The 22,728-nt window shown below is 40.5% G+C and overlaps 1 protein-coding gene across 1 annotated transcript in view; it reads left to right on the top strand.

Moving 5' to 3' along the window:
* Positions 1 to 22,728, top strand: part of LOC121483935 (putative ankyrin repeat domain-containing protein 20A2) — a 99,066-nt gene that overhangs the window by 56,132 nt on the left and 20,206 nt on the right. Inside the window, exons 13-17 of the mRNA XM_041742440.1 lie at positions 5,727 to 5,820; positions 9,128 to 9,159; positions 9,251 to 9,323; positions 14,149 to 14,237; positions 15,333 to 16,425. Coding sequence (XP_041598374.1) covers positions 5,727 to 5,820; positions 9,128 to 9,159; positions 9,251 to 9,323; positions 14,149 to 14,237; positions 15,333 to 16,223 — 1,179 coding nt within the window. The 3' untranslated portion in view covers positions 16,224 to 16,425. The remainder of the gene's footprint in view (positions 1 to 5,726; positions 5,821 to 9,127; positions 9,160 to 9,250; positions 9,324 to 14,148; positions 14,238 to 15,332; positions 16,426 to 22,728) is intronic.

Genomic DNA, 22,728 nt, shown 5'->3' with positions numbered 1-22,728 from the left:
AGCATCTGACTCTTAATGTTGGCTCAGGTCATGATCTCATGGTCCCAGTATTGAGCCCTGTGTTGGGCTCTGTGCAGAGTGGAGAGGCTGCTTGAGGATTCTCTTCCTCTTCCTCTGTCCCTCCCTCTGCGTGGACACACACTCTCTCATTCTCTCCAAAAGTAAATAAATAAATCTTAAAAAAAAAACAAAACATATCCAGTCACTCCACCACATGCAGTATCTTTACCTGCTTACAATTTTTCACATCTTATTACCGTAATTCACTTTCTCATCTATAATTTTGAAATACTCTTCTCTTTTGGTTCCTTCATGTTCATCTTTACATTGATACTAGAGTGACGTTTCTAAAATATATTTGTGATGATGTAAATCCTCCGCTTATTTAGTGGATTCCCCAATACGTGAGGGGGGAAGTTCATATCCTAGCATGACCCCTGTCTTTTTCAGTTCAGTCCTGATTTTCCAATTATATCTCTTTTTCCCATTCCCCATAATTGTGTCCTAGTTTTGCCACATTCTGAGCTATGGTCACGTACTATGCTATTTCCTACTTCATCCTTTTGATCATTCTACCTTTGCTACAATGCCCTTCACACACTCCTTGTATACTTTGTCTTTCAAGATACAGCCTTACCGTTGCAGCATTTCCTGAGCTTCCCATATACAACTTTTTTCTCCTTGTGCCTTCACTGAACTTTATTCACTTCACTTGTAGAACTAGAGAATGATCCTCTTCTGTTCTTATTTGTTTTTGTCCATCTGTCCCCCTAGTAGCATATAGGGCAGACTCCCTCTTTTATTTATATTTCCAGCTTCTCCCAGGATAGTGCCTATGACTTGACAGATATGGTATGTATTTGTCTTTCTGAGGAGTGAGAGAGTAAGTGAATTAATGTGATGTTTTCTGAAGCTCTTTTTTTTTTTTTTTTTTTTTTTTGGTGGTGGTGTTCTTATAGGAAGGAGCAATGAAGCCGGCAGTTGGACAAAAGGACAATGGTATTGATGATATTATTGAAAGTGCTCCACAAGAGCAAGCAGTTAATGACAATTTGACTTCTGCTGATAGAGCACACAAAAATAATACGAGTGGTAAGTTAGTGAACCTCTGTGAGTTGTTTTTCTATACTTACAGGCTAGTATAAAACAATATGAAAGTATGTAGATCCAAATTTGTTATCCATTTCATTTCACGAAGTTATTTTTCTTTTGCTTTCTTTCTGTGTATCGCTACTACTGTGAACTTTTTCTTCCTGAAAATGCTTCATCCCTCTGAAAATCTTATCTCCTATTACTTTTATTTTATTGAAATATTTGTGAATGTGGATAGGCTTGTATATGTGTTTAGAATTCATAGTAATACATGTTCTCATTAATGTATTTGTGACTGTATTTTACAGATTGGATGTCAGCTTTAGGAGAAGAAGATAGTTCACCTTGGGATTCTGAGGTACTGTCTTCTTATTATTTTAAAATATAAGCAATGAGTGATATTGTAACATAAAAGCGATGCTTAGACTTTATGCTCTCATGTCTGTATTTGCCCATAAAAACAAATTCCTTATACTTTTTACCTGTAATTGATAATTATGTACTAAATATGTTAATAGAGTTCTGCTAATTTGCAAGCTTAACTTAGTGAAAGGTGTGTGGTAGTGTGGCAGAAAACTGAGCTTAGAAGTGTTAAGGAATCAGGACACCTGGGTGGCTCAGTGGTTGAGCATCTGCTTTCTGCTCCGGGCACGGTCCCGGGGTCCAGGGATTGAGTCCCACATTGGGGTTCCTCTGGGGAGCCTGCTTCTACCTCTGCCTGTGTCTCTGCCTCTCTCTCTCTCTCTCTCTCTGTGTGTGTGTGTTTCTCATGAATAAATAAAATATTTTAAAAATTTGTGTTAAGGAATCTTTTTTTTTTCCTATATTTCATCCATTTACTCATGAGAGACATATACACAGAGAGGCAGAGACACACACAGGCAGAGGGAGAAGCAGGGTCCCCACAGGGACCCCCACACAGAACCCGATCCCAGGACTCTGGGATCACGCCTGGAGCTGAAGGCAGATGCTCAATCACTGGGCCACCCAGATATCCCAAGTTAGTTATCTAAAAAGCTAAAGAAAAACTCTAGGTCAACCTATGGTGAAATGTATGATTCTGTGGTGTGTATGGATGTGCAAAACTTCTAATGTGATCTATCCAGAGTTTGGATTATAGTTTTTTAGAAGTATAAATCATATGCATTATGTTTATATGTTAAATTTATTAGCATGTGTATCTTATAGATTATAATTTCCATATTCTATTTTATATATAAAACATATATAGTTTGTGTATTATGCATAATGTATAGTATCATAATTTATATATTAACTATATATAAAGATTTATTAAAGTTTTTATGTATTTATTTATTTATTGAGAGAGTTAAGTGGGAGGGAGCGGAGACAGAATCTGAAGCAGACTCCAGTCTGAGTGCAGAGCCCATCACAGGGCTTGATTCCATGACCATGAGATCATGACATGAGGTGATACCAAGTATTGGATGCTCAACCAACGGAGACATCCAGGCACCCTAGAAGTATTATATTTGGATTGTCAGGTAGATCTACAAGGAGCAGTGGGAGTATAATAACAATGTGGTTTAGTGGTATGTTGTTCATTTATTATTGTAAAGAATTTATTTATTTATTTATTATTTATTTATTTATTTTTTCATTCATTTATTTATTTATTTGAGAGAGAGTGCACGTGCATGAGCGGGGGAAGGGGCAAAGGGAGAGGAAGAAGCAGGCTCCCCACTGAGCAGGGAGGCTGATGACTTGGGGCTTGATCCCAGAACTGACTCAGCCATCAAGGCCCCCATGATTTAGTGGTACTTTAAAAGGTAAAAACATTTTGGATAGTTAAAATAGCATGCATTGAGTATCTTTGTGGCTGCCCTACTTATAGTAACATAGTATAAAGTAATGATGACCTATTCTACGGTGACACCTATGGAAGAAGGTAAAAAGGTCCTATGTCTTAGTAGAGGCAGCTGTTCTACAATGGTGTGGGCACTGTATTTGAAGTCAAAAGATGTGCTACCATCCTGGTTCTGTCACTTACTTGCTGTGGGATCTCAGAAAAACTTGGTTAACCTGTTTGAATGTCAGTGACCTTATTCATAAAAATGATACTAATACCTACATCTAGGGTGTGTGTCATGACCAAATGTGGTAACAAAGGTGATCACCCACTTTGCGAGCTGTAAAGAATGCTCTAGAAATTTTTGTCTTGAGACAAAAAATGATCACAGCAGTATTTGAGTGACTTACTAAATATAGAGGGCATGGTTTTTAAATTTTTTTTTCTTTTTAAAATTTATTTATTTATTTTATTTATTTATGATAGTCACAGAGAGAGAGAGAGAGAGAGAGAGAGAGAGAGGCAGAGACACAGGCATAGGGAGAAGCAGGCTCCATGCACCGGGAGCCCTATGTGGGATTCGATCCCGGGTCTCCGGGATGGCGCCCTGGGCCAAAGACAGGCGCCAAACCGTTGCGCCACCCAGGGATCCCGAGGGCATGGTTTTTAAATGTGAAGATTTCTGAAGGCCAGTAAAATGGCAAGTGTTAAGAAAAGAATGGGAAAGTTAGAGTGGACAGGTGGATTTCTAATTTGGGGGATGTTAAGTTTCAGTAGCCTGTGATTAGAGACATTGTGTAGGTGTACAGTTGGCCCTTGAGCAAGATGGGCTTGAACTGTGTGTCCACTTACAGATGCTTCTCGATAAGTATTTTCTTAATATATTTTATCTTCCTTATAATTTTCTTAATAACCTTTTCTTTATATTTTAAGGATACAGTGTATAGTACATATAATATACAAAGCTTGTTCATTGCCTTTACGTTATTGGTAAGGTCAACATCAGGTGATAATTTACTAGACTTTCCATGCTCAGTTTACAGTCAGTGGCCAAATGAGGGTTAAGAAGTAGCTTAGATCTCGAGAGCATATATATGAGTCTTTTATTGAAATGTTTTGATTTTTCATATATACGTTTCCTATTTTTAAGTCTAATTGCTCTTAAAGTAGGAAATAAGAGATGAGTAGCTAAGTTTTGGGGGAATCAAAGGTCATTTGTAGATATTTGGCTGTGTAGCCATCAACACCCTCAGCCCTTGCATTCTTCAAGGGCTGACAGTATAGTGATTTGGTACTTAGACCTTCTCAGTGAGATGAGGATGATGATTATGTTTTAGAGAGAGAGAGAGAGAGAGAGAGTGCGCACACACATGTGAGCGGGTGGAGAGGAGCAGGGGCTGAGGGAGAGGGAGAGAGAGAATCCTAACTTTGCTTCATGCTCAACACAGAGCCCAATGTGGGGTTCGATCTCACGACCCTGAGACCCATGGCCTGAGGTTGAAATCAAGATTTAGATGCTCAACTGACTGAGCCACCCAGGCACTCCCTCAGTGAGAGGATTTTCAGTGTTTCGACCTTAAATACATTTATGTTACTGAATACTAACTATGACCAGGCTGTACAGGTTGTAGTGGTAGGAGCAGAAAAATAAGGAAACTCTGATCCATTATAAGTCACTGTAAGCATTTCATGTAAAAAAAAAAAAAAAGGAAATGTTAGTTTAGGGAATATTGGAGGCTGTTTGTAGTTAGGATGGGGATGAGAATGGGAGTGGAATTTTGGTAGTGAGAAAAGATCTCTCTGAGTGTGGCCAGAGCTGCCAAGTGAAGGGTGGGAAGGACCAGTCGCAAGAATGTCTTGGATGGAGAAGGACATTCTGGACAGAGAGACCATGGAGCACATCTGTTCCTTTTACTCTAATATCTTAGAAATGACCAGGAAGCAGGAAGACCCACTCCATTGTTATAATCATTGTTATTTTTGTGTGTAGAAAAGAAACTGTGTGTACTAAAACAAATGCCTGGTACCTTTTAGGTGATTAATCAGTAAATGTTCTTTTTGTGTGTGTGAGTAAAATGAAAGAAGTTTATTCAGTAAAGATACAGAGAAAGCTCTTAGGAGTGAGAGGGGTCCCAGCAGGGTTGCCCTCAATGAATGTTCTTATTCTTCCCTTCTGAAAGCTTACTATACTTTTTGAAGCATTTCATACCTATATCTAAAATCTTTTGCTATTATTTAAACATAATTTCAAGAAAAGTTTTTCTTCCTACTTTGCCATTTCATTCAACCATTTTTTCCTACCAATGAAAATTCCAAGCCTTTGTTTATCTAAATGAAGCAGCAGCTACCACAGTGTTCTGTTTATAGTCAACATGATGTACTCCGAGGTTTCTTATCATGCCAAGTATCTTATTTTAAGGCTAAAAATCTTTCTGCCATTAGGAACAGTTTAAATTTATAGCAAATGTACTTATTAAAGAATTTGTTTCAATAGTTTTACTGTCCTTGTATCCTGGTGGAGAATACAAAGTAGAGTTAGGTGTTTTGTTATTTCCTTGTTGAAATGTATGTATAAGTCAGTCTTCTTGTCTGTGAAAATATTTACTCTGGCCTTCCATGTTCAGTTAGAGTTAATGGCCAAATGAAGATGAAAAGGTGCACTTAATTGAGAGAGCATAGATGAGGTTTTTAAATGTGTTGATTTTCAATACATGCTTTTCTTATTTGTATGTCTGATTGCGATTAAAGTAGAACATTTGAATATTTTCTTAGAAAAGGATTTGGAAATCTTTATGCAACTCATTATTGATGTTAATTTTAACAGAGTATTTCTGCAAGACTTCCAAAGAAATCTGTTGATTGTTTACCTGGAGCTGCAGATCAACAAGGGAAAAGTATATTCAATGAACAAGTAGAAGGTAAGAATTGTATTTTATAAAAAGTCATTTGACAGAATGTTGATTTAAAACAGAAATTCTCGTGTATCCTAATTTCCAAAGAAAATCACCGATTACATGCATAGAAAGGAGAAAGGTGAGAAAAGGAGGTGAGTTCTATATTTTATCAGGTGTCAGCTGCAGATTAAATTGAGAGTATGGCTAGAGGAGCTAAATTACTGGTTCCATTTCCAGGTATTCCAAGACCTAAGGAATGCCTGGAAATAGCTGGAAAAGAGCAAAGAGGGAATGATGAGAATGGCTGAGAGTGCAGGGGGTAAATGGAGGAAAATAAGCAACGCTTTATAGTGGAAGGTGGTCAAATGAAAGAATTTTTTTAGGAGGAAGAGCAGGGGATCCCTGGGTAGTTCAGTTTTGGTGCCTGCCTTCAGCCCAGGGCATGATCCTGGAGTTCCGGGATCAAGTCCCACATCAGGTTCCCTGCATGGAGCCTGCTTCTCCTTCCGCCTGTGTCTCTGCCTCTCTCTGTCTCTCTCTCTCTGTGTGTCTTTCTGTGTCTCTCATGAATAAATAAATAAAATCTTTAAAAAAATAAAAGGAGGAGCAAATTATTTGAAATGTGGGGATATCAGGTGAGCTTCCAGTACCCAAACTTGTCAGAGTAGTATACCAAAATTTTCCCACTCTTACCAGTTTTTCTCGCTGTTGGGGAGACATTATGGATTGACCTAGCTGATTATGCAGAGCTATGTCCTAGTCAGCTATAAATGTATGTATGTTAGGGGTGCCTGGGTGGCTCAGTCAATTGAAGGTCTGCTTTTGGCTTGGGCCATGATCCCCGGGACCTGGGATGGAGCCGTGCTGAGCTGGGAGCCTGCTTTTCCCTCTCCCTTTGTCTGCTGCTCTGCCTGCTTGTGCACGCTCTCTCTGTGTCAAATAAATGAAAACATCTTTTAAATAAATAGATATGTGTACCTCTATGTCATATGAAATGGTGGTACTTCGTAAGTTAGTATCATTTCGTGCAAAAAAAAAAAAAAGAATTGGAAGGAAAAAAGGAAAAAGAGAGCAGGGTCAATTAGGTGGAGATCAGGGAAGCTTTAGTCCTGGTAAAAAGTCCGTTAGAACATTTATGACTTTTAATACGTCTTCACTTTCAGAATTGATAGTGATGAACTTGAGGCTTGATCCTAGAAGGTTAAGGTAAAGGAATACAGCGGCAGCGTTCAGTATGACCCAGGATTTCTCAAATTGTAGGGAATCGCCCGAGACCTTGTTAAAAATGCACACTGAACATCAGGTCTGGAATCTGCATTTTGACCTCTCAGGTCATGGCAGTGTCTGTGGTCCTTGGGTCATGTGCTCAGTAGCATGGGTATAGACTTTCCTGTAGAGAAATCTGGAATATCTGTTGGATAGTTCAAGACATAACAAGGTCAAGAAAAAGAATTATTTTGTTTTTATTTCTGAACATGTTTATAACCAGAGGGGAGCAAGGAGATACAGAAATAGAAGGTATAGATGTAAGATACTATTGCTAAACAAAGAGGAAAGAAGTGGTGGAGAAAATCCATAAAAACGGTTGTAAAAGCAAAAAAAAAAGAAATCAAGACCATAGATCACAAATTACTTTTTAAAAAGATTTATTTATGTTAGAGAGTGAGCGAGCAGGGAGGGGGCAAAGGGAGAGAGAGAGAGAGAGTCCTTAAGCAGACTCCCTGCTGAGTGAGGAGCCCACCATGGGACTTAATCCCAGGACCCCAAGATCATGAACTGAGCTGAAATCAAGAGCTAGACTCCCAACTGACTGGGGCCACCCAGGTGCCCCCAGAAATTACTTTTGAAGACAGGGGATAGTGAAGGGAAAGAGGGAAAAATGAAAGAAGCCTTAGCTAGGAAATTTTGGAGTTGGTGAGGAAACTCTAGAGAATTCACTTTTTTTTTTTTTTATGAGAGACATAGAGAGAGAGAGGCAGAGACACAGGCAGAGGCAGAAGCAGGCTCCATACAGGGATCCCGACGTGGGACCGGATCCTGGGTCTCCAGCATCACACCCTGGGCCGATGGTGGCACCAACCCTTGGTCCACCGGGGCTGCCCGAGAACTCACTTTATAGAAACCTTGAGTTTATTTCTACTGAAACAGATTAGATCACAGCTGCTCCACCAAGAATACTGAGAGCAAATGGAGTGCTAGACTTGGGATAAAACATAGCCACCATTCATCTTCCTCAAATCTATTGGACCTCAAAGATATATGTTGCTTTGATATTCATTATTCAAATGAGACTAATTTGAATATGGAAGCATGGGTGTTCTTTTTTTCAGATAGCTCATTTTGGGGGATGATAGCTGTTTCAAAGAAACCTTTTCAAGACTGACATAGTCTACCAAATCAAACTAATTTTGGAAAATAAAGAAATCATAGGGTCCATTCCTTAAATGCTAAAATTGTTACTATCAATAAATATGACACTGATTTTGAAATACAAAAGATTTTTAGTATCTAAAAATTCGGTGGCAATTAAATTGATTTTTTTCATTTTGGTAGTAGTCATGGTTCCATATTGAAAGCTTATTATACATTATTTCTTAGACGTGTTTTATATACCTTCTTGCGTGCGTGGGTCAAGAAACTTTAACATGGCTAAACTAGAGGATACAAGAAATGTAGGCATGCCAGTTGCCCACATGGGTATAGACAAAAATGAATACTTTTATTGACTATTACCCTACAAGTATATCCAGGCTGATCAATTCATAACACTGTTTTTGGTGACAAATAAATTACGCATTCAATAAATTATGCATTCATCGTAACTGCGGACTGCCTAAATTACGGGACAAATTGAAGAACATGGCAAATACTTGTAGTAGAATGGTATCGATGATTCTGCTGTACTGCAGTCAGGATGTGCTGTTGCATTCTGCCATCAGCTTTCACGTTTATCCTCTCAGAGTCATCATTTGTTCCTCTGATTAAAGATTGCTTTTCTCCCCCATCAATCAGCATGTTCACGTTAGTATATGTGCAACATTTAGTGATTTCTGTTTTAGTCATTTCATTTGAAACATCATCTTACTTTTGGAATCCTAACTGCATGTTATGTTGAACATATATTTCTATTTTTTATAGTATTTATAACGGGTTCCTATTTCTGTCTTGTTGCTGTCTTAATCCACCTTCCTGTCTCTAGAATCAAGACCAAAGCCTAATGTAATCACTTTGAAAGCCAAGCATGAGGATTCAGCTTAATCCTAACTGCACGAATGTATAGTTGGCTTTCATATTTACGTATAATTAACTACATGTCCCTTTTGTGTTTTAGATTCTCCTAGAAAAGATCTTCGTCACTGGGAGGTAAAGCTTTTGTATTTTTATTTTGAATTTTTAACTACAGACTGTATGAAATGTACATTGTTCTAATCATATTGTTTCAATACCCATCCAGTCTCCCACTAAAGTGAAAGATTCTGTTCCTACTGAAGCAGTCACAACGAGTGATAAACAAACACCCAGATCAGGTAAATTTTACAGTTCAAATTTGGAAAGCTCGGAAATTGGAAAATTTGGAAAGTGGAAAGATGTGCACTAAACTATTGAAATGCCCATCGTCTTATACCAAATTCTTCTTTGTGTGTGTGTGTGTGTGTGTATGTGAGACAAATTTAATCGAAGGATGTGACATAAATAAGGTAGATGTCATTGCTGATATCCACGTTTGAACAAAAGATATTTACAAGCATAAGAAAAAGAGATTTTAAAAATGGAAGCTTTAGTTCAAGTTTCTACTTTTAAGTTTTGAAATCCTAATGTCCCCGGTTTGGAATTCCTTTACTTCTAAGGGGTTCCCAGAAGTTAATTATTAGACTCTAAGATTTTTCCGGTGTTCACCATACTTATTTGAATTCTGACTTTTACCCAGAGTAAAGCTTCACTTGCTAACATGTCAGTTGTGTTAAATGAAGTTAAAACTTCATTTCATGTTTGTGTTGTTATATTGATCATTTTAAGCCAAACACTTGTTCCTATTGTGTGTGTGTATGGTGACTTTGATTATTAGAAATGTGGGACGGAATTAGTTGTATCTTAATATTTGGTAGACACAATCTTTTAAAAAAGTAATTCTGAACCTTTTCAGCCTAGGGTCCTTTTCTACTGTTCAAAAATTATTGAGAATTCCAAAGAACGTCTGCTTAAGTGGGTTATATCTGTTGATATTTACAATCTTAGAAATTAAAACATTTAAAACACAAGGATACACAATCTCATGTTGTTAGCCATTAGAGCTGTGATCCACTGATCATGCGAGTTGCGATGCTATCACACATTTTATCTTTAGAAAACTTTATTGTACACTTAATAAGAAAATGAGAGTGAAAATGGCAACTAGCATTTAGTACAATTGTGAAGATAGTTTTCACCTCTTGGATTTTGTGAATCGGTGGATCTTTGGACTCTGGGGATTCTCAGATGACATGGGAGAACTAATTTAAACCATGTACAGGGTTCATGGATGCAAAATGATAAAGGGGCCCTTGTGATGAAATGGGCATTAAAGTTTCATTTCTGCATTTCTTCCTTTTTTGCTTTCCCTTGTCTTAAAGAGGTTTAAATCAGACCAATCTTGTTTATAAAGGGACAATAGTTTTGTTATATATTCATTTTCTGTTTCATGGCGCTGTAGTTTTTGGATCTCAGTGTGGACTGAGACTTATTTTGTTTTTACATGGAAAGGATTATATTACCCAAGTCTTTGATTTCTCATATAAATATGATATTTGTCCAAAAATTAAATTCTGAGGATGTTGGTGCATTGAGGAGAGACCATCTCATTATTATTAAAGTAGTACCATTCATCACAAGTTTTTAAAACTCATGTCTTTAGAACACAAAATGCATATTTAAACAGAAAATAAATGATTAGACATCAGTTTTGTTACTAAAAACATTCAGACCTTGAAGACTCTTTATTATTAATGGACAGAGCTTTTATGGAATATAGAATATGTAATAGAGCTTGGTGAGTGAATTAAACTGTGTAATACTAGAGAATCAACAAGAGAAAATGAGAGAGTTAAATTCATCTGTGTGAATGCCAAGTACAGGACATGTAAAATATAATTAGCTACGAATGAGTAGTAAGTAGTGCGTCTGGGAGAGGAGCAGGACTTGTGGCTGTTTCTCTAACAAAAGAATTTGTACAATTTTGTTAAGTTTGTATTGTTATTTACATTCTAATAAAGGAAACTTTGTTTTCAGATTTTTCTGATTGTGATTCTAGTTTGTCCCTCAGTAATGAGACTTGTCAAAGAACTGGGGATTTGAAAGTTGATAATAAATGCCCATTTGTATCACAACCAATGATCAAAAATGAGTCAGCATCCACAGAATTTGGACAGACGACCTTAATAGATAAAATATTAATATTGGAGCTGTGTTTCAGTTAGAGAATTCTGTGCTCCATGGCCTGTGTGAATCACTGCTACTAGAAAACAGAGAGAGCAAAAAAGGTAAAGAATCAGAGAGAGTTCAGCGTCCTCATGATTTCACCATAGTTCTGATTTTTCAAAAATAATTTTGTGGTAAGATTTACTTTGTGTTTACTCCTTTCATGCAACCTGCCACCAAACAGAGCATCTTTCAGCAAGACATTTTTGCATTCTTCCTCTAACCAAAGCCACATATAAATAAGAAAGAGAATTAGGAGAAAATAATTTCTTTTAGGCTCGTGTTCAGCTTTCACTTGAGTGTGGGTAGCGGGATTAGATTTAGAATTTGGGGACCAGTTGGGAAAACTAGGTAGAGATGTAAAGATTGTTTACTCACAACATAGTTTCTTAGCTTTATTTTTATAGCTCTAAATTCATAAGTATTGGTCACACTATATTCACTGTAACAAACAAAAGCACCTTCCCAAACAGAATATTAAAATATTTCCTATATTCTCTTTGACTTTATTTTGGAGTTGACTTTCCCAGCAGTAATTGGAATCATTGAGAATTTACTACATAGTGTCCTCTTCTCAGCTATGTAGGCATAGTCCATCTCCTTGTTTGATTATTTTTATTTTACTTTTTTAGAGAGTGTCAGAAAGTAAGGAGGGAGGGGTGGGCAGAAGGAGAAAGAGAATCCCAAGCAGGATCCACACTCAGCACGGAGCCCACTGCAGGACTCAGTCTCTCACAACCCTGAGATCATGACCCAAGCTGAAATCAAGAGTTGGATACTTACCTGGCTGAACAACCCAGGTGCTGTTTCATTATTTTAAATGAGTAAAGAGTTCCTAAGGAATATTGGTTTTAAGTATCAAATATCATTTAAAAAGAATATATGGAAAGTCAGTTCTAATTCTACTAAGATGTTCAGTTGATTAACCACATCTAACATGTGTTCTACTTAATGTATCAGTTAATCCAGTGTCCTTTATCAGTCATATGATCACGTCTGTACTAACATATCATATAATATTTTTTCACTCCTGTAGTTTTGTTATTTTCTTTCTTCTAGAATTAACTCATTTTCTAAAGATTTTCAGTTATCTCCAGGAGTAGTGAGTATAGGCTGTAAATCCAAATTTATTGATCTATACAAGTGACTTGTTTGCTGTTACTTCTTTGTGAGCTTGGTAGATCCAAGAAACAGGACTTTAAAAAGAAAACACCTGTAGGCTCCTGTACCACAGGAAAATGTAAAACAAAACCAGTTACAAAGTACATGCAAGCAACATAAAACAGTTCATGTAAAATTATATCTCTTTTCCCTTGATGCCAGCATTGTTGTTGATTCACTTAATACAGATTTATTCTGTACTGAGCCCTGATGATTTTATATTCTGAATATTTCTGGAACCATTCAGTCAGTTGAGGTGTGTATCATCTTTGTTTTGCATTACTACCTTCTAATTCATCTCCTGTCTTTGATCACAGTGCCCCTCACACTCATCCCTCCCCACAGTATGTAGAGTGATCTGTCTCAAATGCATATACGACCGTGAACCACTGTTGAAAACATATTTATGTCCAGGCATCTTAAAATTACATACAAAGCTTTCATAATCTTGACTTCTGCCTAAGTCTTCATCTTTAGCCCTTTATACCGTCCGCCCTTATCTCTGGTATCCTGAACTGCTAGTGATGTCTTCCTCTGTGATCTCTCTATTTTAGACAAATATTTACCCTGTTGTGTGCTTCTCTCCCTTGTCTTACTACAGCCTTGCATGCTCTCCCCATTTTCTGCCCTTTAATCCCTTTGAATCTGTCTGACGTCACTGTTGCAGGCTCAGTTTAGGCATTATGTCTAGGAAAGCTATTCCTGACACCTTACATCTATATGCTTCTTTAAACCCGGTCCCCTATCTATCACTTAGTGGGAACTCAGTGAGTAGTACTAAGTGACATAAAAACATATGTACTTATTAGTACAATAAGTACTAAGTAACATAAAATGTAAGAGATTGTCCCCTACAGGGATGCCTGGGAGGTTCATTCGCTTGAGTGCCCAGCTCTTGATTTCAGTTCAGGTCATATCTCAGACTTGTGAGATGGAGCCCCAGGTCGGGCTCAGGACTGGGGGTGGAGCCCGCTCAAGATTTTCTCTCTCCCTCTGTACCTCCCTCCTCCCCTCCCTCCCCCCATTGTCAAGATTGTCCCCTACAGTGTAGGAGCAAAAGAACTAGATACATAATGAAGTAGTTTACAGTTCAGGTGGTGAAGGTACACTAGAAAACCTGTAAGGTATTAAGGTAACCCCAAAGAAAGAGATACATCTTTATCTGGGAAAGGATAGCTATAATCAAGGATGACTTTACACAGCAGTCTGAGTCCTAAAGGATGCAAGGAAATTTGTCAAGTAGTAGAGGAAAATACTTTCAGAAACGTTTACTCATCGGGGACATACACCCACAGGATGTATGTCCAGTGTATCCCAGAGGATATACACTGATCCAGACATGAAAAGTACTAATAATTTTGGAAATGATGAATAACGTTGTGTTGAAGCTTAAGGTGTTGTTTAAGAGGTACTGTTACAAAGTAGAGAATAATCTCTTGTGATTTTATATGTTTCTACTGAATTTTAAACTTTTGTTTTGTTTCTGATTGTTTTGTTCATGGATGTTAGTGGATGAATTTGTGAATGAATCTTGGAGATGTTTGTGTGCCTTTAACCTGGTGACGTTTAGTATTTCTCAAATGGTTTGTTGAAATTTTAGATAATTAGAAGTATTTCTTAAATATTCAGCTAAAGATGAATTTAAACTCTTCAGTGATAAATGATATTTTCTATTTTTATAGAGGTAATAGCTTTTATCTAACCTCTCTAAGTAGTCCATTTTAACTAAATATATAGATTTTTCGTCAGAACCAGACTTAGAAGTGGCATCAGAGCAAAAGCAAGAGCAAGAAAGGCCTGATAAAAGTGAAAATAACCACCCCCAGGTATGTAAAACTTTAAATTTCTGATTTCATATTGTTTTCCCTGCTTTTCTAATACTACATGGTTCAAGTGAAACTCTTTGAGTGGATATATTGAAGTCAATAGAGTATAATTTAATATTTAGTTTTTATAAAATTTTACGAGTTACAAAACTTAAAATGTTGTAATTTTTAGTAACTAAGTTTAGCTAAACTTCATCCTTGGAATTTAGGCAAAAAAAAAAATTTCTTTTGAGACAAAAATAATTCTAAATATTCTTTGCTTCTTCCATTTTTGTAACTTCTTTACATGATAAAGAAGGTAGCATCAAATATTGAGTCATGTTTAAGCAGTTGAAATTATGAGCAGTATAACAATGATGACGACTGACTTAGACTCATGTACAAGGAGGGATTATTCTCAGTGGTTCAAAGTGTCCAGTTCTCTATTTCCAGTTACAAATGCCAAGATTAAAGATTTATTGTGCTTTGTGATCTCTGTGTAGTTGACTTGAGAGAATGGGGTCATGAAATCAGCACGATCGCCTATTGTAGAATCACACCTTCCAGGATGGGACCTTTGTAGTTGGATTATAAACAATAACTCTTTCAGTTATTTCAGCACAGGAAATCCATATTATTAATATTTTTCTTATGCACTCTCAGTGGACATTACAATATATTAGAGCTGGATACAAGCAGATAATCTATAGCGATGTCTAACACTATCATAGTATATAATTTAAATTAAAATATAGGAATTTATTTTTCTTTGATTGATGTTAATTGATATTTGCCTCCCAAAAGTGTAGTTTGCCTATTATCTAGGTTTCAAACTTGTAAAAACTCATGAAATGCATTGTTGGGGCTCACTGTTTAAGATACAAGGGAATAAAGTGTTTTTAGGTTTGTAACATTAAAAATCATCTGATTCATTTTTTGGTAGATGTAACTGTATTGAGTTGTTTAGTTAAGAAAAACCTGACAAAATATAAGTGAATGGATTTATGCTTTTCTTCTGTCCTCACTTCTTAGTTAATAATCCAGTGACTTAGGAACAGCTAATAACTAAATTTTAATTATTTTCTATTTTTCTTTGTCCGTATTTGATTACCTAAGGATAAAGTTATTTTACAAACATGTATCCTGGCTGAAAAGACATCTGAAAGCCAAACCAAGCAAGTTAACATTCCACTTGTGCAACTGCAAAATGTGGCTCGAGAACCAGAAATGAATATGGAATGTGGTAGACAGGGTGATAGATCTGTACATTCAGAACATCGTCGTGTGCACGAGGAGTATGAGGAGATACAGATGAAACAAGGCAAATTAGATTGGAAAAATGTGAAACGCATGAGCAGAGAGTTAAAGCAGAAGATTGGTAAAACTTGTAAAAAGTACGGAATTATTACTCATCCTAAGTTAGAACGACTACGTGGTAATTCTAAAGAAGCAGACTTAAAGGAAGTGCCTCCTAATGTGACAAAAGTTACACTTGATGGTGAGGAAAAAGATGAATTTGGAGTGTCTGTCTCTGTAGTACCTCAGGCCTTTCCTGAACAAAAAGAGCCTAGTCTCGACAATGCTATTCTCTCTCATTCATACTCTGGGTCCCTGGACTATGCTTGCCAGTCATCTTCTAAGCTTTCTTCCCATGAAAATGATAACAAACCAGGTGAGCATGTTTTTAACAAAAATGAGAGTCTTGATAGCGATCCAGAAAATAAAGTAAGGAACCCACTAGTTACATTTGAAGTGAAAGAAGACCAAGAGTTTGACATGCAGATGGCCAAAAGTTTGAACCAAAATACCACCAATAGTAAATTAGACACTGGATATATCCCTCCGTATAGTGACCCAGAAAGCCTTTTGGATTTGCGGCCTGCCCACTCCAATGTGGCGAAACATATGATTCAGAAGAAAAGGCATGATACTTCTGCTATTACAAACACTTACAAGAAAACAAAACCAATACCGAGACTCTTTCCAGAAGCCATTATATGCAGATAATGACAGTACTGATAACTATAAAAGTACGGAACCTGCATTAGAAAATGTGAGTTCTTCACCACGTCCTTTCAGAACATCAAAAGTATATCAAAAAGAAGAATTACAGCAAGATATGCAAAATCTGCAAAGGTTTAAGAATGAGAAAGGCATGTTACAAGAAAAACTGGCTTTGGAAAAAGAGAAAGTTGAACTTCAAGAAGAGGTAGGGAGATTCACTTTGCTGCTGCTCTTTTGATTTTTTTGTCTTTGTCAATTATCTGAGCCATTTTGATTTTCCACTTAAGAAAAAAGCTCATGTATAAAATGGGGTCATCTCAATATACAATTGTGTTTGGAAATAGATTATTTCTGCTATCTAAATGATAGGAATGCAGGAAAACCTAAGATTTGTGTTCCTTAAGTTTCTTTCAGTTTCGCAAGTGGCGTGTGAACTGGAAAGCTCTTTTCGCTATGCACCCTGTGACCTCATGAACCAGAATAACCGTAGAGAAAACTGCTTTAAAATGCGATTATCTTGGGGTGCCTGGGGGGGCACGGTCAGTTGAGAGTCCTAGTCTTGTTTTTGGCTTGGCTTGTAATGTCAGGGTTGTGAAGAGGAGCCCCACGTCAGGCTCTGTGCTCAGCATGGAGTCTGCTTGAGTTTCTCTCTCTCGCTGTGCCTCTCTCATGCTATCAGTCTTGTTCTCTAAAATACATAGATCTTTAAAAAATGTATCATAATATCTAAGATTTTTATCTATTGGCTTAAATATAAGTTGCACTTCCATAAACAATAAAATGGAAAAGAAGTTGGGATGCCTGGGTGGGTGGCTCACCTGTTGAGTGTCTGCCTTTGGCTCAGGGTATGATCCCGTGATCTGGGATTGAGTCCCACATCAGGTTCCCTGCATGGAGCCTGCTTCCCCCTCTGCCTGTGTCTCTGCTTCTCTGTGTGTGTGTCCCTGATGAATAAATAAATAACGTCTTTAAAATAAATGAATACATAAAATGGAAAAGAAGCAATAACTAAGGGAAGGGATATAAACAAATATTTCATCTAAACCAATCTATCTATTGCTTCTGTTTATTGCTTCAGTATGTGTAGTCTTCTCTGCTTTCCTCAAACTCTTGGAACTTCAAATTCCAACACGACCACTTTTTGAGATATTTTTAAGAACAAATATTTGCTTTATCACCAGTTTTTTTCTCCCATGTTTTAAAAACAGACTCCTTTTTTCTTTTAGGATTTATTTATTATTTATTTATTTATTTATTTACTTACTTACTTACTTACTTATTTACTTATTTATTTGAGTGTGTGAGCAGGGTGAAGGGTAGAGGGAGAGAGAAAGGGAGAGAAGCAAACTCCCCAGTGAGCGTGGAGCCTGAAGCGGGGCTCAATCCCATGATCATGACCTGAACTTCAATCAAGAGCTGGAGGCCCAACTAACTGTGCCACTCAGGCATCTCCTCCACGTTAAAAAAAAAAATTTTTTTTTTTTTTTGGATTTTATTTCACACTGAGAGAGAGAACACAAACAGGGGAGCAGCTGTAGGAGGGAAAGGGAGAAGCACGCTCCCGGCAGAGCAGGAAGCCTGATGCACGGGTCTTGATCCCAGATCCCGGGGATCATGACCTGAGCCAAAGGCAGATGTTTAACTGACCGAGCCACCCAGGTGCCCACATGTGTGTGTGCGTGTGTGTGTGTGTGTGTGTGTGTGTATACACATATATGTGTTTGTTTAATCACCATTCTCAGATGTTTTTGTTGAGTCAAATCTTTACATCTTGTTTAATAAAGTATGATATATTTTGGCACATACGACTTTTATCATGTAGGTAGCATAGATTTTCAGCAAACCTTCAGTATTTGACTCTAAGGGAGAAAACTGATGTTTGAGGTGAAAAATAAACAAAATCTAGAGATGTCCTCCTTTAAAATAAAAATTAGCTAAGCGCCTCATCCCCAATTAAGGTATTAAATTACTGTGCCAAAGTCACACTTTTAGCATAGCTGATTAATAAACTTGTTGGGTCATTTATTTGATTCAGCATTAAGGAATTGTATCATCTCTTTGATGCTAGGTAATGCCACTTTAGGAACTTTGGACAAATCATGTAACCTTCTTTGGTTTTATTCCCATTATCAATAGAAAATGGGATTAAAGTTGATAATTACTTTTATACCCTCTAGCTATAAAATTTTGTGGTTATGGAATGTGAAATTTGGGGAGCATTACTCATTTCCCAAAATTCTACACTAATCTCAGTTTTGCTCTGCTCCTTTTATGCTTGTGGTGAACTTTGGTCACATATTTTAATGAACACTGTGACTTTTTTGATAGCCCTGGGATCCAAATGAAAAAAGAATTATAAAAGGCAGTTGGGGAAAGAATAGCTCAGTGCAGAAATGGAAAGCTTCCTCTTTGTTCCTGGAGCATCACAATGTCACATCCTTTAAATCTGTCAGTGTAAGCAAAATCCAGATGGTAAAGACAGAAGAGGACAGATTTTTGTGTCTTTTTATTCCTTTGTATCTGCTGGTCAGATGGGGTGAAGTTGGGAATGTTAGGTGGATATGAACACAAAATCAAGAAAGTCCTTTTTGGAATTCTGGAAAATTATGTTGTTCTATTCCAACAGAAATGAAGCAGAATTTCCAAAAATTGCAATTACATGTAATGATAAAGTTAAGCGCAAGATAGTTTTATTGATTAAAATTATAAACTAAGAGTCAAATGATACAATTAATGAAAAAAGTTCTTTTTAGTGAATAAAGTTGTAACAGTATCAAATTTCCATTCAAGACTGGAAAAGAAAGGAAGCAGCACGAGAGTAGTAAAATGGAAGGAGCAGAAAACATATATGCTGCTGCTGCTGCTGCTGCTGCTGCTGCGCTGCTCCTGCTGCTCTCCTGCTCGCTGCTTCCTGCTGCTCCTGCTGCTCGTCCTGCTGCTGCTCCTGCTGCTCCTGCTGCTGCTGCTGCTCCTCGTGCTGCTGCTGCTCCTCGTGCTGTTCCTGCTGCTCCTGCTGCTCCTCCTGCTGCTGCTGCTCCTGCTGCTCCTCCTCCTGCTCCTCATGCCTGCTGCTGCTGCTCCTCCTGCTGCTGCTGCTCCTCGTGCTCCTGCTGCTCCTCGTGCTGCTCCTGCTGCTGCTCCTCGTGCTGCTCCTGCGGCTGCTCCTCGTGCTGCTGCTGCTCCGCCTGCTGCTCCTGCTGCTCCTCCTTCTGCTCCTCGTGCTGCTCCTGCTCGTCGTGCTGCTCCTGCTCCTGCGGCTCCTGCTGCTGCTGCTCCTGCTCCTGTTGCTCCTCCTGCTGCTCCTCGAGCTGCTGCTGCTGCTCTGCTGCTCCAGCTGCTGCTCCTTCTGCTGCTGCTCCTCTGCTGCTGCTCCTGCTGCTGCTCCTACTGCTCCTCCTGCTGCTGCTCCTGCTCCTGCTGCTCGTCCTGCTCCTGCTGCTCCTCCTGCTGCTCCTCCTGCTGCTCCTGCTGCTCCTCCTGCTGCTGCTCCTGCTCCTCGTGCTGCTGCTGCTCCTCCTGCTGCTGCTCCTCATGCTACTATTGCTCCCCGTGCTGCTCCTGCTGCTCCTCGTGCTGCTCCTGCTGCTCCTCGTGCTGCTCCTGCTGTTCCTCGTGATGCTCCTCGTGCTGCCGCTTCTCCTCCTGCTGCTCCTGTTGCTGCTGCTCCTGCTGCTCCTCGTGCTGCTCCTGCTGCTCCTCGTGATGCTCCTCGTGCTGCTGCTGCTCCTCATGCTGCTCCTGTTGCTGCTGCTCCTGCTGCTCCTCGTGCTGCTGCTCCTACTGCTTCTCGTGCTGCTGCTGTTGCTCCTCCTGCTGCTCCTGCTCCTGCTGCTCCTCATGCTGCTGCTGCTCCTCATGCTTCTCCTGCTGCTCCTGCTGCTCCTCGTGCTGCTGCTCCTACTGCTTCTCGTGCTGCTGCTGTTGCTCCTCCTGCTGCTCCTCGTGCTGCTGCTGCTCCTGGTGCTGCTCCTGCTGCTCCTCATGCTGCTGCTGCTGCTGCTCCTCGTGCTGCTGCTGCTCCTCCTGCTGCTATTGCTCCTCGTGCTGCTCCTGCTGCTCCTCGTGCTGCTCCTGCTGCTCCTCGTGATGCTCCTCGTGCTGCCGCTGCTCCTCATGCTGCTCCTGTTGCTGCTGCTCCTGCTGCTCCTCGTGCTGCTGCTCCTACTGCTTCTCGTGCTGCTGCTGTTGCTCCTCCTGCTGCTCCTGCTCCTGCTGCTGCTCCTGCTGCTCCTGCTGCTCCTCATGCTGCTGTTGCTCCTCGTGCTTCTCCTGCTGCTCCTGCTGCTGCTCACGCTGCTGCTGCTGCTCCTCCTGCTGCTGCTGCTCCTGCTCCTGCTGCTCCTCCTGCTGCTCCTGCTGCTCCTCCTGCTGCTCCTGCTGCTCCTGCTGCTCCTGCTGCTCCTGCTCCTTCTCCTGCTGCTGCTCCTGCTCCTTCTTCTGCTGCTGCTCCTGCTCCTGCTGCTCCTGCTCCTTCTCCTGCTGCTGCTCCTGCTCCTGCTGCTCCTCATGTTGCTCTTCGTGCTTCTCCTCGTGCTTCTCCTGCTCCTTCTCCTGCTGCTCCTGCTCCTTCTCCTGCTGCTGCTCCTGCTCCTGCTGCTCCTCGGGCTGCTCCTCTTGCTTCTCCTCGTGCTTCTGCTACTCCTCCTGCTGCTGCTGCTGCTCCTTGTGCTTCTCCTCGTGCTTCTGCTACTCCTCCTGCTGCTGCTGCTGTTCCTCTTGCTGCTGCTCCTGCTCCTGCTGCTCCTCCTGCTGTTCCTCGTGCTGCTGCTGCTCCTGCTGCTGTTCCTCGTGCTGCTGCTTCTCCTACTGCTCCTCCTCCTGATATTGCTGCTGCTGCTGCTCCTCCTGCTCCTGCTGTTCCTGCTGCTGTTGCTGCTCCTCTTGCTGCTGCTCCTGCTGCTACTCCTCCTGTTGCTGCTGCTCCTCTTGCTGCTGCTCCTACTCCTGCTGCTCCTCCTGCGGTTCCTCGTGCTGCTGCTGCTCCTTCTCCTGCTGCTGCTGCTCCTCGTGCTGCTGCTCGTGCTCCTGCTGCTCGTGCTCCTGCTGCTCATGCTCCTGCTGCTCCTGCTGCTGTTGCTCCTGCTGCTGCTCCTGTTGCTCCTCCTGCTGTTGCTGCTCCTCTTGCTGCTGCTCCTGCTGCTGCTCCTGCTGCTACTCCTCCTGCTGCTGCTGTTCCGCTTGCTGCTACTCCTGCTCCTGCTCCTCGTGCTGCTCCTCGTGCTGCTCCTGGTGCTCCTCCTGCTGGTGCTGCTGCTCCTCCTGCTGCTGCTCCTGCTCCTGCTGCTCCTGCGGCTCCTCCTGCTGCTCCTCCTGCTGTTTCTCGTGCTGCTGCTGCTGTTGCTGCTGCTCGTGCTGCTGCTGCTGCTGCTCGTGCTGCTGCTCCTCGTGCTGCTGCTCCTCGTGCTGCTGCTCGTGCTCCTGCTCCTCCTGCTGCTCTTGCTGCTCCTCGTGCTGTTGCTCCTGCTGCTGCTCGTGCTCCTGCTGCTCCTGCTACTGCTCCTGCTCCTCCTGCTGCTGCTCCTGCTACTGCTCCTGCTGCTGCTTCTCCTCCTGCTGCTCCTGCTGCTCCTCCTGCTGCTGATGCTGCTCCTGCTGCTCCTCGTGCTCCTGCTCCTGCTGCTCCTGCTTCTGCTCCTGCTGCTGCTGCTGCTGCTATTGCTCCTGCTGCTGCTGCTTCTCCTCCTGCTTCTCCTCCTGCTGCTCCTGCTGCTCTTGCTGCTGCTGCTTCTCCTCCTGCTGCTCCTGCTGCTCTTGCTGCTCCTGCTGCTCCTGCTGCTCCTCCGGCTGTTCCTCCTGCTCCTCCTGCTGCTGCTCCTGCTGCTGGACTAATTCAACAAAGAAAGAGTGGAAAAACTGATTACCACCTGTTTCCTACTACGCAGAATGAAGATTCTGATAGGTAAGCCTATAGCAATATTTAAACAATAGATAATTATTATTTTTCTATAAAACAAATTGTTTGGAGCTAATGTTCATGATTAACACATTTTATATTTTTAGTAGAGATATTCCACCCAGGGTGCTAAACAGAAAAAGGCAAAGACTGGTAAGGTATCAATTTTTTTTTTGCAGGCATAGTGATAAATATTTAATTAAAAAAAATAACCTAGGTTAGCAAATGTGAGGCAAAAGTCATTCTCATACACTTGTTAGGTGAAAATTGTCAAATCCGTTGCACCTGAGTGGCTCAGTGGTTGAACGTCTGCCTTTGGCTCAGGTTGTGATCTCAGGATCGTGGGATCAAGTCCTGCATCAGGCTTCCCCTGAGGAGCCTGCTTCTCCGTCTGCCCATGTCTCTGCCTCACTCTGTGTCTCTCCTGAATGAATAAATAAAAATCTTTAAAAGAGAGAGAGAGAAAGAAAATTGACAAATCCTTTCTGAAGAGTGATGTAGCAGTGCATTTCAAATTTCACATATGCTGTCCCTATATTCCAACGGCTTCATTGCCAGGAGTAGATCCTATAGGAAAACATGACTTGTGTGAACACTTAGACACACATATTATAA

This window comes from Vulpes lagopus, unplaced genomic scaffold (assembly GCF_018345385.1).
Source record: "Vulpes lagopus strain Blue_001 unplaced genomic scaffold, ASM1834538v1 ctg601, whole genome shotgun sequence".
NCBI lineage: Eukaryota > Metazoa > Chordata > Mammalia > Carnivora > Canidae > Vulpes > Vulpes lagopus.
The sequence above is the reverse complement of the archived record's forward strand: the minus strand, read 5'-3'. Positions and strand labels throughout refer to the sequence as shown.